This window comes from Etheostoma spectabile, unplaced genomic scaffold, assembly GCF_008692095.1.
Source record: "Etheostoma spectabile isolate EspeVRDwgs_2016 unplaced genomic scaffold, UIUC_Espe_1.0 scaffold352, whole genome shotgun sequence".
Taxonomy (NCBI): Eukaryota; Metazoa; Chordata; class Actinopteri; order Perciformes; family Percidae; genus Etheostoma; species Etheostoma spectabile.
The window spans coordinates 92,587-109,067 of record NW_022605591.1 but is presented as its reverse complement, the minus strand read 5'-3'; the positions used below and the strand labels follow the sequence as shown (position 1 = coordinate 109,067).

Genomic DNA, 16,481 nt, shown 5'->3' with positions numbered 1-16,481 from the left:
CACACACACACACACAAATTACATATAATTTCTGGACTCCAAGGTCCAGAGTCTACGTACGAGGTGTTGTATTTAATCTTTCGTTTTCTCTTGCCTGTGCCCAGCACTTCTCCGACCTCCAGGACTTCTTTGGAGCGACCAGTTTTCTCCAGAGCGCCCTGCAGCTCTACTGACAAAAACTTACACACTGACAGACAGGAGAAACACAACTTTATTCAAACTATTTTATATTTATGTACATGTCAAAGAGTTTAGTTAGACACTCGAGGGGACACAACTGACGTTATGTAGACCAATCCCATAACGCTGTCATTAACGTCAAGTTACAAAGTCCTACCTTCGCATTTATTCGGCAGTCTCTCGTCTTCTTCTGATGTTACAGAGCAGCAGACACAAAAGAGAACCAGTATGATAAGTTTCATTGCAACAGTTTGTTTGTCTTTCAGGCTAAACAAAACTATCTCAGCAGCCACATCATTTTGCGTTTTGTGACGGCAACTTTAAACTACGCATGCGTAGTGTATCTCAACAGACATGACTAGTAGAGGCGTGGTGGATGAATTTCAGGGTAAATTGTCTATAGAAGAAAACTACGGTGGCCGACAGGGGCAAACGCCCTGCAACTTCAGAAAACACATGCACATAGAAAAAACACACATATTAAGAAAACAACTTTATTAATTTGACAACACATGTGCAGCATTCAGTAAACTCAGTGCATGTACACACAACACAACCAAATACATAAACGCGCTGCATATAAAAAATGATGCAAAAAGAAAAACAACTTCATTAATTTGACAACACATGCGCAGCATTCAGCAAACGCGTTGCACATACACACAACACAACCAAATACATAAACGCGCTGCAAATAAAAACGATGCAAAAAGGAAAGCACTCAAACCACGAAAACAAATGCAAAAACCCCCCCGCTGCATCAGATTCCACAACGGAAGTGCTCCGGGCCTCTAGTGGAACAGCTGGATCTTTGACCCCACTGAGAGAAGGGAGAGAGAGAGAGAGAGAGAGAGAGAGAGAGAGAGAGAGAGAGAGAGAGAGAGAGAGAGAGAGAGAGACGGGACCCGGTCTGTGGCCGGGACGCGTTCAATCCATAGATTGTAAATTGTTAATTAATATACTATTAATAATAATAATATTAATAATAATAATAATAATAATAATAATATACAGTCTGTGGTTCAATCTCAGAATGGTGTGAAGCAGTGTACTACTGCAAATATTAAGTCTATATTTAAGACATGATTTCTCTCGTGTGGTGGGTCTGTCTCAGGTCACAGGTGATGCTCAATCAGCAGAGATATGTCTTTAAACTCGTGGTAATAAAACATTTAAAACTGCATTAGCATTTAACATTGACGTTTGTTTAAACCAGTTTTCATAAGAGGGAATACGTTCGTCGGAAAGGGGCATCACGTAGTGTAGGCCTCCTCGTGGCATATTGTAATTATACAACAACGGTTACCAACAAAATAAGTAATAAAATAAGTAATCAATCTGTATTCATATTCTGGAGCAATTTGCGCTTGAAAAAAACAAAAAATGGACAGGATTTCTAGTCCCTCCTTGTAAACCAGTCATTCAGATAGCTTCATAGAGACTGTGGGATTTATCAAACTGAACAAATCCCGCCCAAACATACAAACACAAAAGTGCTAACTCCATTATGTTGTAAGTAAGACATCTGCTAAAAAAGTTGTATTCATTAGCAGGATTGTTGTACTGTTTAGTTCCAAAACATCCAAAACACCAAAGTAGCCTACAAAGACATAGCGGACCAGTCGGCAACAGTTAGGAAGACATGAAACGGGAGCATAGACTGTATATTATTTATATATCATACAAATAATATCAATTTAATATACAGTCTATGGATGGGAGGCATGAGACGAGATGTCTCCAGGCTGCAGGTCCATACCAGACTCTAATAAAAAGGCAGAGCGCTCTCTCTCTCTCTCCCCTGTGGGGTCGAAGATCCAGCTGTTCCACTTAGCGCTCCCTCTAGAGGCCTGGAGCACTTCCGTTGTGGAATCTGATGCAGCGTTTCTTTTGCATTTGTTTTCGTGGTTTGTGTGCTTTTCTTTTTGCACTGTTTTTTATTTGCAGCGCATTTATGTAGTTGGTTGTGTTGTGTGTATTTGCAGAGCGTTTGTGTATTTGTTTGTGTTGTGTGAATATGCAGTGCGTTTTCTGAATGCTACGCATGTGTTGCCAAATTAATGAAGTTGTTTTCTTAATATGCTTGTGTTTTGTCTATGTGCATGTGTTTTCTGAAGTTGCAGGGCGTTTGCCCCTGTCGGCCACCGTAGAAACGCTATTTGCAATTTATAAGAAAAAAGTAAGTTCCGAAAGACTTGTGCGTGTGTGTATGTAGGTTATGTGTGTGTCTGTCCACAGCTAAGTTTCCATAGCCTAAATACTGTTTTTGTTTTTTTTATCCATTGGCCTATTGCTGTGCTTATAAGGATGCTCATGGTAGCGGTAAGTTAGGCTAACTTACTTCACAATTTCTGACAAACTTGACTGACTCATGAATATTAATGAAAAATGTTATGAGAAGCTGTGCTTAAAAATGCTATATATTTAAAAAAGATTATAGAATAATAAAATCATGATGCAAATGCAGTAGGTGGTCAGAGGTGAGTAGCTTTCACATGTGGGTCATAGGCTCAATCACCTCTATGTTACGTTCTTTAGTGAGTGATTTATAAGATGTTTATTAAAATTAAAAGATTTGAGATTAGGCTACATCTTTTTAGGCTATGCAGTGGAGGTCCTACATGAATGGAAGACTCAGTTTATTGCTGAAATACAAAAGATATTTATATAGAATTCAATAGATAAGATAGCTCTCTCACCTCATCAAATAAATTAGCATGTCCATTCAATGTCTTCTTATGGCATAGCACACAGTAACCACGGCTGAGAACCACTCGGAAGCGTTTCCAACAGGAAAAAAACCTGACATGTAACTTCTCAAAGTAATTGTATTTGAAACTGTGACTTCTGACACAAGGATCAAAATCAGGCGTCTTATTTTAGTCAACATTTGCGGCTGGAATAAACAACAACAATCCCTGATATAACTAGTTTATTAGCTTCAACGAGCTGGTTTAAAGAGTGTGCCCTAGTGTGCCGGTTGAGAAACCGAATGCAGCTTAGCAACCATTGCCTAGCAACCTTTGCCAAAGCTGCAGTCATTGGTTGAGTGGGTGGAGTTTTGACCTCTGATGTCAGATTCTAAAAAGCTTCTGATCCAGATTGATATGATGTCAGACTCTACAAAAACTTATGATCAAGGTTGATATGATGTCAGATTCTATAAAAATCTTTTGATCCAGGTTGATATAATGTCAGATTCTAAAAAAAGCTTTTGATCCTTTGTAACATGTCTTTATATCTATATAGTGGAACCATAGAAATACAATTTCATTCTGTTTCTATCCGTAGAGCTGAAGACGAGTCATTATACTTACAATACAAGTATAAAAAAATCAATGGGCTATGAAATACCTCTTCTGAAGCCACAGCAAAAAAAAGAAAAAGTCCTTGGGATACTGAACTCAAGAAAGTCACGGAACTCAAACCAACACGGTTGACAGTTATGTGTGAATCAGAAATGTTTGAGACAGAAGACATGCTGGAGATTACTGAAGACACTTTACTCCCACTGGTCGAACCCTTTTTTACAAGGATGACAGTGGGGCAGTTGGAATTGTTACAAACATGCGCACCTGACAATTCCACTAAAATTATGATGGTTGACCTGCTTTTGGACATAATTTCAACCCTGTCAGAAGTCTGGTTAATGGCTGTTGGGAGTAACAATGAAGTGGTGTCTAAGGATCAGATTATGTGCGGTCTGGGCAACAAACTTTCTAAATGTTTTGCCGGTGCTTTGAATGCTGAGGACCAAGTCGAGTGTCCCAGCTCGGACTCTTTGTTAAGCTTGCTCGTTATAGAGGTTACAGAAAATGTCAACGCTTCCCTTTCAACTACTGTGCGCACAGGTGATCCTGTAGTAACTCAGCGCATCACTCCCTCTTGCAGAATTAATTTTATGGTTGATCATGCCTGCAAAATGATAAAAGGTTTCACCTATAAGATGAAAGTGATGTGCCCAACTCAAAATCAAAGGCAGAGAACGATGCAGACCCCCTCCCAGGATGAGCTAACAATAGAAGAGATTGAGCAGGCCAAAACTGGTTATCAGGAAGAACTACGGATGGAAGATATGAAGTCGACAGACAATGGTGATCTGGAAGAACTAGAGAGAAATAATATGGAGACGGATGACACTGTGGAGCCAAAAACCAGGGAGAAGGTCTCATTAGAGGACTCTGCAATTCCAATAATGAAAGCTGCCAGTCATGTCAAACAAATGGTAAATGCTTTCACAGATAAAATGAAAATTCTGTGCCCTATTAAAAAAAAACAAAGGCAGAGAACAAGGCAGACTCCCTCCCAGGAACCGGTAAGAACTGATGATCTGAAAGATCCACAGGAAGGAGATGTGGAGCCGGCACACACTGATGATCTGGAGCCAGACGATATTGAGCCAATAACCCAGGGAAAGGTTTCGTCAGAGGACACTGTGTTTGAGATTCCAATAATGGAATCTGTTGAAAGAATTATTCAAAAGGAGGTGACTCAGATGATCGAATCTCTTTTGGATGAAGTGCCATACTCAAAGTATGAGCTGCTGAAACATGAATGCTCGGAGGAGATTGAAGTTGTTGCAGCAGACATTGCTAGGATAATTGCTGAAATGGACAGGACAGATGATGAAAGTTGAATATCCAAACAGAAGCGCAAACTGTCATTAAAAGAAATAAGGAACCGGATCAAGACCTTTTTTACCACTTGCTTGGCCAAAGCATGGTTCCATTGTATGTTGGAGAATCTGAGGATCAAATTCCACAAGGCAATCAGACACTTGATTCCAAATGTAAATGTAAATGTGCTGTATTTATATAGCGCTTTTCCAGTCTTAACAACTGCTCAAAGCGCTTTTACATCTACAGGAAACATTCACCATTCACACACATTCAGACACTGTGGCCGGGGCTGCCGTACAAGGTGCCACCAGCTCATCAGATAAACATTCATACACATTCACACTCCAATGCCCAAACTGTATTGTAGATGCAATTACAATGTTCAAGGACATTTGCGCCGGTAAATGCCACAAATTCACACAGCAAGTTATTGATCTCATCTTCAGGGACATCACAGATGGGCTCGAGATTATGCCAAAACTAAATGTAAATGTGCTGTATTTATATAGCGCTTTTCCAGTCTTAACAACTGCTCAAAGCGCTTTTACATCTACAGGATACATTCACCATTCACACACATTCATACACTGTGGCCGGGGCTGCCGTACAAGGTGCCACCTGCTCATCAGATAAACATTCATACGCATTCACACTCCGATGCGCAGCACCGGGGGCAACTCGGGGTTCAGTGTCTTGCCCAAGGACACTTCGACAATGACTGCAGGGGCGGGGATCGAACCACCAACCTTCCGATTGGCAGGCAACCGCTATACCACTGAGCCACAGCCGCCCACTAATGAGAAAGAATTCACTTTGCAGTAAAGTGACTGCCCCTCAGTCACTTGTTAACATTTATGCTGAAATACAGAAGAAAGTGTGGAATTACATGGGACTGATGGGGTGGTGGATGAACACTCAGTTCAGCAGACACAGTAAAAGGGTGAAAGATGCTATATTGGATGCTGAGTCACCTGCACCAAAACATGTAGCAGAGGGCCTTGGCATCGAGGAGCCTGTGGCAACTGTTGCAGCGTCAGGCTCAATATGTAAGGAGACATGTGCGGAGCATGCACAGGATAGGACAGCACAGGAAATCAGGAAAAGATTTTCCGTCAACTTAATACTGGATAAGCTGGTTTCGCGGATATTTAAGAAAGCAAAAGTGAACTGGGTCATTGGAAACCCAGACGACATGGTGAATTGTCTGTTTGAAAAAACATGGGCCATGGTCAAGGATGTAGAATGTGATAGCACCCAAAAAAACTTTCAAAACCTTGACAAGGCCATTTTCCAGGACTTGTGTAAGAGGTGGGGCTGTGCCAAAACAATGCTAATTGGCTTGCTTTTATAGGATCCAGTACTGGAAAAAGGTATTGTTTCCTTTTTCAAAGATCACCTTATGACACCATCAACAAAGAGTTGCACCATCCGCAGGTTTTTTTCATCTAAGGGTAAAGCCATCTCCAATATCTGAAGCAGTAGAAATACGGTTGCTGTTATGTAAGTGAAGTGTGATATTTCTACTTTGATAGGGTTTTCTCTGGGTGCTCCAAGTGTTTCTCCCACATTCAGTGAATATTACCTGATTTAAAAAAAAGGGAAGGATGTTCAGCATATAGCTCACAGACAGGACTGTCGTCACATCCAGGTTTACCATCTCCTCCACTGTTGTCTACCCTTTATGACAGAGGGACAAAGACCGATGGGGTAGGAGGTTATCTTGGTGGGGGGCAGAACTCAGCTCTCAGTGCCATCTCAGTAATGAACAGTGACTTGTCTACTGTGGTGGTACATTTAGGTTTACTCCGGGTTGCTCCGGTTTCTTTCCACAAATAATATCTAATAATTGATTAAATAAAACAAAAAATAAATAAAAATAAAATTGCTTATTTCTCTTCATTTCATGGAAAATGCATTCACCTGAAATTCAGCTGATTTGGTTAAATTTATGAATTTCACATTTGTATAAAGTACAGAGAAAACACTGTGTCCTTATGCAAGTGCAGTGCTTTTGTGTGAAACCCACTTGTATTGAAGTTAAAGTCAAGACCTAATCAATCCAATAATCAAGACCAATGTCTCACCAACAAATCCATGAAAATAAGAAAGTGTTGTAGAAATTTTCTTGCACAAAAAATCTGAGCAGGAATATTAGCTTGATATTTGGCAGTGAAGTAGTTAAAATAGAAGGCGCTTGCCTCTTGGTTTCTCAGGTGTCAGGGGCAACGCACTGGACAGCAACAGATATCCCAGGACTCTGTGCAGGAGAAGATAGAACTGAGCGGAGTGAAGAGTAGAAGAGACTGAAAACATATGATCAAAAAAACAAGAAGAAAGGGAACCGTGTACCATGTTAATATGATGACAGAAAAGAAAAGCGGTGGGATACAATGGACAAGAAGACATGCTCAGTTACCAACCAGAAGTGAGTGACACACATATGCACACATAACTCTCCTAAAAAACACATTTGTTTATGTTCTCCCGCTGCAGAACAGTTTGCACACAGAGGAGAAGGTATTCATCCCAAGTGTCTGAAAGTCAAAAGTAACTACAGTAACTATAGTATTTTACCAGTGTGAAGCTTCGATAGAAATATTTGTGTGTAATGTTACTCAGCAAGGTGTTTTGTTGTCTGTTTGAAGGGAGATACAGTTACACAGACACTATCTCCCTGCGGTGTTTGTAACGGGTGTATGCACACACACACACACACACACATTCATAAGAGATGGTGTCAAGGAACTTGCAGAGCACATATCAAACTGTTCTTTTACCTTGCAGTATTTGCAGATCCCCTTTTGCATTTTATTCACTTACATTTTTCTGATTTTTTCCCCCCATCCTGTTCCAGTGAAACAAATCTCTAAGATGACTCTGAATTAGTGGCACCTGGAGGAGATGAGTCAAACACAGAGGAAGAAAGTGTTAGTCAGCATTTAACAGCTGACTCTGGGACAAAGAATCCCAAGAGGAAAGAGATGACAAATGCTGGCTAATTGTTGCCTCAAAGCACAAGTGATTGCCTTTGAAATATTTCCCAAATGACCAAAGGAGGACATGGTCCAGGATCCTCTGCCTGAGCTTAAGGAATAGTAAGTAAACTTCTAGTTTACTTTCAGGTAAACTAAAAGGGGTATACAGCTCAATAATGGATCACTAGTGCCATATAACAATCTATGGGAAATTTGCCGTTCCTCATAGCAAAAACAGACAAATCAAAACGTCAAACAATAAATGAAATAAAACACATACTATACATTAAAAATGAATACAGAGCAGCAGTAAAAGTACAAACAAACTAAAGAAATTATTGAGCCAAAGTAATTCATGATATTGTACATTTGGTTGCTGCATTCATTAAAACATGATAAGCCATTAATTTGTTATGCGTTCATTATTCATGGATTGTGAAGGTGCGTTACCTTCATATGTTTTTCTTGTGTTGATGTGTCTCTGCATAAATCTCATACAAGAAAAACAATATCTCACTGATAATTGCTGACATTAATACATTAGTATCTGCAAACAGCACCTGCAAAGTTTAATTTCAGTTTTACCGCTTTGAGTTGAAACACACACACACACACACACACACACACACATATATAAACACACACATATACACACACACACACACACACACACACACACACACCTGGCATACTCTTGCTGACGCACACATGCGCTGCTGACTCAGGGACCCAAGCAGTTCATATCACTGATGACTAAAACGGTACCATTACCTTAATGCCCTCCTCACTCTATCCCCCAAACCCCCCCACACACACACACACACACGCACAAACACACTCAATGACCCCGCAGGACCCTCCCTACCTCTGCCTGGAGCTATACAATTCTTTAGATGTTCACCATGGTGTTTAATAAATGTAGTCTAAGTTAATTTAAAATGTTATTTGTGTGCAGGATGTCACATCATAGATTTATTACTTCTGTGTTTAATATTAATCAATGTAGCCTGTATATTTATCTTTATGGTACTGATTATTATTACTCAGTCTTAAAACATAGCACACATTAGCATATAGTTAGTATGCTGTATGTCTTGTGATTAACTATGTAAACCAAGATATTCAGTGTTTAAATTTTGACCATGGGCACTCTCACTGGTTATATATTTAAACAACGGAAGTTTTGCCATAGTACAATAGTTGCCTTTGTGTCTAACTGCACAACTGTCTTTGACTTTGGGACATTGATGTTTTTGATTGGAAATTGAAAAAAATTTATAGTTAAGGCTTTGACCCATAACTACAGTCCTCTTAATATGCTAACAGTGTAATCCTACACTGCTTCATGGCCATTTCCATATGAACTATTCATCTGTTCCATTTCTCTTATTCTTTCCACTTTTCCTAAAGCCTCTCCTCTCCACAATGCCCAAACGAGTAAATAATTTCCAGGGTCAAAGCTTTCACAAGCTGAGGCGAGCCTGCATGCGCCGAGGGGCACTCTTTAAGGATTCGCTGTTTCCCGCCACCGCCCAATCCCTCTTCTACAAGAGGAAGCCCCCGCCGGGACTGACGTGGAAGAGGCCAGGGGTGAGTGTGACTTGCAGGGAGAAGCACTGAATCTTTCATTTTCCTGAAAGTATATTAAATGCCGATGTGTGAAAACAATCATGAATTGTTTTTTTTTTAAACCAGTTGAAACAACAACAATGAGTTATTTTACAGATGTATCTCCTCTCCTCCCACATCTAAATTGAGTGGCTGGATCAGCATGTTACATTTCAATCAGATTAGGGTTAATTAAAGCACTTTCTATTATAGGAGAGGCGTCAGGCAGTGAAACTTCATCCCTCAGGGAGCACGTGGGGCGTGCTGCCTATGGACTGCTTCATTGGTGTATGTTTATGCAGTTGAGTTCTGAAAAAGCAGCAGCCAATTTAAATAGCCCAGGTGTTTTTAGAATGGTGTAGCTGTGTATAAGTATAGGTGTTTATTGTGCAAGCCAGCCGACCTTTAATTGTGGCAAGGATATGGTAATGTCAAGGTTAAATTATTTATTGTCTAGTCTCAGTGGCCAAAACAAATATATAATAAAGCAGTTTCTTGTTATGAGGTGGATCATTTTATTATACAGCCAAGAATACAAATTTAATTTAAATAGAAAACTAAATAAATCTTAGGCATTGTTCACCAAGTTAAAGAAGACTTTTTAATAGCTTTTTAATCCATTTTAAAATGAAATTTAATACCTTTCTACAGTCAAAGAACAGGGGGACAACAAAGCCTACAATTAGAAATTGAGTACATGAAATATTAACATTAAACCATATTTTTGTATTCCCGGCTGTTTCTAGTAAATTAATCAATTATCTTGAAGTGGACCTAGTTACAGTAAGTGGCAGAAAATTGATGGATGGATTAACCAATAGATAAAGTTATAAATAATGTTACTTTCTTTGCAGGTAAGAAAAATGTGCATTTATACTTATACTGCTGTTGCCAGTTCTGCCGTTGTTTACCTTTTTCTTCTTCTAGACCGTAGAAATAGCAAAGCCTTTTATGAAGGTAAATATGGTGCAAAAGGTGAGAGCTTGTAGAATACAATGTGAGAACTTGCAAAACCAAAAATGTTAATATGTATGTTAAAATTTGCACTTTTTGCACTGCAAAAAATATCCACATTTGTGATCTGAATTTGAAGTCACACATAGAAAAAAACACCAGAGCTTGTAAAAAAAAATCAGAACTTGTAAATTGAAATTTGCGCTTGAAGAAAATATTCACACACCTGTATTCTGAATGTAAAGTCACAGAGAACATATTCACAAATGTGTAGATTGAAATTTGCATGAACACAATGACAGCTGAAACTTAAACTTTTCTCATTACAAACAATAACAGAAGATGGGAATCATTTCAAAAACGTTTTAGCTATCTATGATTGTTTTATTGCTAACGCTAGCTCAAAACGCCATTCAACTGACAACCTAGATAGATAGATAACTTTATTGTCATTATACATGTACAGGTACAAGGCAACAAAATACCGTTTGGAGCATGCCTCCGGGCCGCTGCTAATACAAGCGCCGCCACATGCACTCCCTGAAAAGGATTTATGCAGACAGCAACATGGTACAATACAAAACATCACAACGTAATGCACAACACAACACACAGTTCATGTGGACACATGAAGGAATTTTTTGAGGTGGTATAGAGAGGGTGCGAGAAACACGAAATTGAGGCAGACAGACGGATACGGGGCGGGATGGGGGGGGGATTGTATGGTGTGTGTGTGAGATAATGAGTTACAGTATGTGTATGTGGGTAGTTGATCAGTTGCAGTCCAATTTAGGTTGACTCGGTGGAATTTGTTCGAATCAATGTCCATCACTCAATTGTTACCGACCTCAGCAACATGCGAGCATCCAGATCACGTAGTGATTTTTGCAGTCCATCCACCTTTTCTGCCAGACCGGTGGTTACACGAAGCAACTCCACCGACTGGGCCCTGATATTATCAATCCCCTTCTGCTCTTCCACGGTCCGGTCTGAGATGTTGCGAGACAGTTCACTGGACTGGTCAGCCCTCAGATGTAAAACCTTCATCCTCTCAATCACTCCATGTAGGCACTCTTTAAGTTCCCCAGACAGCTTGTGGGTAAATTTGCTGGCGGCTGTCTTACCAATTTTCCAATAGGTCAGCGAGACCCCAAGGCCGATGACCAGGAGCCCCACCAACAGAATTCCAATTATCCAGATGTCTTCAACGTCTTCCACAGTGAGAACGTCCAGGCAGACCGCTTGCCAATTCGCCCAGGAATCGCGAGCATAGCCTGCAGGGAACGTACCACTTGGACATTGCGGCTCCCCCGGAGAAGCATGTTTGGGTGAAAAAATCTTGTCAATAGCGCTGAGTGACCAGTTAATCAATTCCATTTTGAATGTTCCAGGAAAACAGCAGGCAGGGGACAAAGAGAAAAGAGAAAAAGTTCCACAAGACAGGGTAGACAGACTGGGAAGGAGCCAAGATAAGATAAGAGGGGAGAGGAGGAAAAACACGTCTGCTCTCGCCAGAAGCAGAAAGAAGTTGTGTTTGTTTGCTAACTTGTAGCCAGCAGTGATTAAACTTCGTCAAGTAGGTCAAATTTTACTGTATTGATATTACAGAAGTCTCTCGTTAGTATCTTGTACGCTACTTGTCGCAAAGTGACGCATGCACAACTCACATCTGCACTCAACGCAAAGTGACTCATGCACAACTCAAATCTGCATTTGACTTACGGGGAGTGACACACTCTATTGCTATGGGTGACATCAAGCAACTTTAACATGCAAGTAAAGCATTCCGGGAAGGCGGCGCTGCATTTGAAAGAATGCTGCGCGTCAAAAAGCTGGCAAATGAATCCATTGAACGCAACGCAACTATCTAATAGATGTAGACGAAAGTCTTTCAAACAGACCATTTTTGATCTGAAAATAAGACATATTCAGCAACTGTATGGCCTATTTCTCGCTTAAAATGTTTACAGAAACACGTTTCAGTTAACTATTTTTGTAAAATATGACACTGTATTCTCTCCAAGCCGCTATAACAGTGGTTTGAAATTCTCAAGCCGACAGACCCACGTAACATGTTTGTCCAATCAGCTGCAATTTAGGGGAGTAGAGCATCAACCATGGATCTATGACGTCGCAACACCACGCTTCAGTCGTGTCACAAAAATGGATCAGCACTGTGAGGGTGCTCTGTTGACGTCACATTTGCATGCGCCAACTGCGGCTTCTGAAAAAGGCCTGTAGATAAAGTTACGACATGCACAGAGATGAGAAGGTTATGGACTTATCTAACTCAGGTGGATACGGTGAATAAGCAAGAGTCCCAATAAGTTTGCATGTTCCTTTAATGTGAAACCCTGCTGGCCATTAATTTGCTGATTCAGAGAAGGAGAGGAAGAGTTAATGGTATTGTGTTCCTAATGCTCCACTCAGGTATTTTAAGCATGTATCAACAGGGAGTCAGATGATAGGGTGATATCTGTCGCCTCCTTCTGCTCACACGCACGCACACATGCATGCATGCACACACACACACACACACACACACACACACACACACACACACACACACACACACACACAAACTTATATGGTGTGTGTGTGAGATAATGAGTTACAGTATGTGTGCAAATGTGTGTGCAAATGTGAGCGATCAAATGACTGTGTGTAATGTCAAAGGGGTTGCTCGTAGTGACACATCCACAGAGAATTATGTCTGTATGACTCTGCAGTTTTCCCTCTGATCTACAGAGCACTTTAACTTCTTTTAGCTCCTCTTTTTGGTTTTCCAACCATTAACTTTGTCCCATTTTAGTTAGCTCTCCCTTCTCTCATTAGCATTGTTTTAAGCAGCGACAGGCATCAGTTTCAAGTAACGAAGTACAAATACTTCGTTACTGTACTCAAGTCGATTTTTCAGATATTTTTACTTTACTATTTATTTTTTGGGCGACTTTTTACTTTTACTCCATACATTTTAACACGAATATCGGTACTTTCTACTCTTTACATTTTACAAAATTGGCTCGTTACTTAAGTTTTGGTCGTCTATCAGGTGTGATTGTGAGTGCATGTTGGAGAATAGCGCGGACACGGGCGCGCACGGCACACGGAGAAAAAAGTGAGAGAGAGGAAAGAGAAACTAGCTGTCCGGAGGATAACCAGTTGAGATCATGTGCGTCTTTGAGAACTGTAAGTCCTATAACTAATGTTGTCAGTTCATTTAAGCCTGTTGTTGTATTGGTCTATAGTTCTGGCACATTTAAAAGTTAGCTTGTTTGTGTTCTTCACCTGTTAGGTTACACCTGGCTGTTGATTCGATATAATGGCGATTGATGAACGTCCTTGCTCATTAAGATAATGTGATTAATAGTGGGTTTAGTGTTATTATTTACTAGCATATATGATTCCTATGCATTGTGTATGGTAGCCTTTACAATGTTATTTATTTATTTTATTACCACACAAACAGCAATAGCAGAGCTACCCACGCCCATGTTTATACGGACACTTGATTGAAAATGCTATTGTAAAATCATAGCGTATGATCTAGGGCAGCACAATTAATCGAATTTTAATCACGATCACGATTTTGACTTTCCACGAGCAATTATTTTTTTTAAAGCGTCATTTCATAGAACGCTCCGTTTTTTTTTGCAAAGCCAATCTCCCGCTCCGTAAACCCGTCTGCTCATGATCCATTCCCTGCTCATTCCCTGAACCCCGTGCATCTTAGTTTCTAGATGTAGACAGTCACAGAGGAAGAGAGAGAAACTCAACAGATAGCAGTTGGTTATACGTCGGTCTTAAGTTTTACCAGTTTACCAGTAAACGCAACACTTTGTCACATCTGTTGTTTTTCAGACAACAGCAGTGAGCTGTGCTAGTCTGTGCTAGTAGCGTCTGTTATACAGTGACGTGCGGTGATGTCAGTAAGAGGGTAGGCACTGAGTTATGAAAGCCAGATTACCTAATTTATTGTTTAGGCTAATAATCAAAACGTTACTCACAACCGCGGCACACACGCGCGGTCGATAGCAAGACATTTCAAATTAATCTATCAATCAAATCAATCTAATAATTATATACACTTTACAGCAACCAGCAGGCTACGATGCTTAACAGAATGAGTATAACATCATCCAAAAGAGTGACATCAACAGAAATCAAAAGGTCTCAAAGAACAAAAGAATGAAACTGTCCCACCACAGCTACGGATTAAAAGCCTGATTCAACAGATATGCTTGAGTTTGGACCTAAAAAGAGCCACATCTGTACACGTGCCAATATCGGGGGTAACTTGTTCCAGAGTCTCGGGGGACCACCCGCAAAGCCTGATCCCCCCACCGTTTATACCTGGACCTTAGACTTCTAAAACCAGCTGATTTGAGATCGCAATGACAGTGTGTTCCCGCAAAGTTAAGATTTCAGACAAATACTCTGGGTGACAGTTTTTCTCTCTCTCTCTCTCTCTCCATCTTTGTTCTAATTATTGCACAGCGGCCAATTATGTTTGTCAGTCCCAGTCAGCAACAATGAAAACACACACTGCTTAACTGAATTGAAGGCAGATGGCTAGCAGCATTAGTTCAATCACACTAAACCCAAAATAGTTTCTGACTCACCATTCTAATTTGTACATAAAATCCATCCGACGCTTCGTGAAGGCGTCGATCACGCGTTGTAACTCGTCTTTACGGGCCTTCAGTTCGCATAGTCCTGATCTCAATAACGAATGGCGAGGGCTGAAAGCCGTGCTGGCCCGGTCCGTTTCCGCACAGGATGTTTTGTCCGTTTCAGGGTGGACAATGTGCGAAGCTGTAGTTGCCGGTATTATATGAGCTGACGGCTTCTCCTGCTTGGTTAAAGCTGCGGGCAGGTTGTTCAGATCCAGGACCCCGTAGAGGTCCAGCCGCTCACTGTTAGCATAGCCACATAGCCACATCTCTTCTTCCGTACCAGTCAGTTTGAAACGATGCGACGAGTATTTGTCCCTTTTGCTGCAGTAGTCCATCTAAGGCTGGCGTAGACCTCCATCTTGCTATTAGTTCTTTTTTTGAACTAAGTTCGAGTTTAGAGAAATTCCTCACCGCTGTGATATCGGTGGACTCCGCTGCTGTCATTCTGACTTTGAATTTCGCGGGGATTGCGCTTACAACGTAGCTGGTGTAATGACGTCAGCTACGCAAAGGGACAGTAATATCTCGATTTTAATTGGTTCATGTTTGATATCTAACGGAGACGATTACTGGCATAACACATTTACGTACAAAGGCACGGCAGAGTTGTGCCTTTGACGTACATGTTAAAGATACAGGATCGAAGTGCGCTGCGCACATTGGCTAATCGCTTGAATGGACATAAGGCACTGCTTATTCTGCCTTTTTTTCTATTTGATTATGCGTAACTGCTACATTTGTCATAGTACGGCTGTGGTTCAGTGGTAGAGCGTTTGCCTGCCAATCGGAAGGTTGTGGTTTGATCCCCACCCCTGCAGTCATTGTCGAAGTTCCTTGGGCAAGACACTGAACCCCGAGTTGCCCCCGGTGCTGCGCATCGGAGTGTGAATGTGTTGAATGTTTACTCTGATGAGCAGTGGCACTGTACGGCAGCCCCGCCACAGTGTATGATGTGTGTGAATGGTGAATGTTCCCTGTAGATGTAAAGCGCTTTGAGCAGTTGTTAAGACTGGAAAAGCGCTATATAATACAGCACATTTACATTTACATTTACCGTCTAATTATTGGAACAACACCACATAAACCCAAATAAACAGTAAAAATACAAATGCAAGTTTATAATACATTTATTTAATAAACATTTTCATGCTTGAATTTTGGCAAGGTAGGCACTGCCTACCCTGCCTACCCTGACTGCACGTCACTGCTGTTATATCGATATGGTTTAATTTTGCGTTACATGACCGATTTCTTCTGTAAAGCCGTGCCTGTGTTGAATCTCTCCGCGCCCGGCCACACAGCGGCCGCTGGTCCACGATTCTGACATGTCTACAGTTTTAATTGTTATTAACACAGCTGTAGGCTATATTGTTAAGTATGAGGGGCAATTACCTGTATTTGCACCAGTGTTTCCGCGGGTAACTCTGTTATCGCGGCCGCCACGGCAAAGAACACAGAAGAAGTTATTG

The 16,481-nt window shown here is 40.8% G+C and overlaps 2 protein-coding genes across 3 annotated transcripts in view; one reads left to right on the top strand and one right to left on the bottom strand.

The window, feature by feature from the left end:
• cnpy4 (canopy FGF signaling regulator 4) overlaps positions 1-538 on the bottom strand; it is a 2,188-nt gene extending 1,650 nt beyond the window's left edge. Inside the window, exons 1-2 of the mRNA XM_032511347.1 lie at positions 338-538; positions 61-187 (exon numbers count right to left, since the gene is read on the bottom strand). Coding sequence (XP_032367238.1) covers positions 61-187; positions 338-422 — 212 coding nt within the window. The 5' untranslated portion in view covers positions 423-538. The remainder of the gene's footprint in view (positions 1-60; positions 188-337) is intronic.
• Positions 539-6,994: 6,456 nt separating this feature from the next.
• The window catches only part of LOC116686360 (calpain-5), a 22,064-nt gene continuing 12,577 nt past the window's right edge, over positions 6,995-16,481 (top strand). Inside the window, exons 1-3 of one of the 2 annotated variants that reach the window (XM_032511355.1) lie at positions 6,996-7,224; positions 7,654-7,894; positions 9,185-9,364. In XM_032511355.1, the coding sequence (XP_032367246.1) occupies positions 9,200-9,364 (165 nt within the window). In that variant the 5' untranslated portion in view covers positions 6,996-7,224; positions 7,654-7,894; positions 9,185-9,199. Of the gene's footprint in view, positions 7,225-7,653; positions 7,895-9,184; positions 9,365-16,481 lie in introns of both variants that reach the window. The other variant, XM_032511354.1, reaches the window with a different exon arrangement.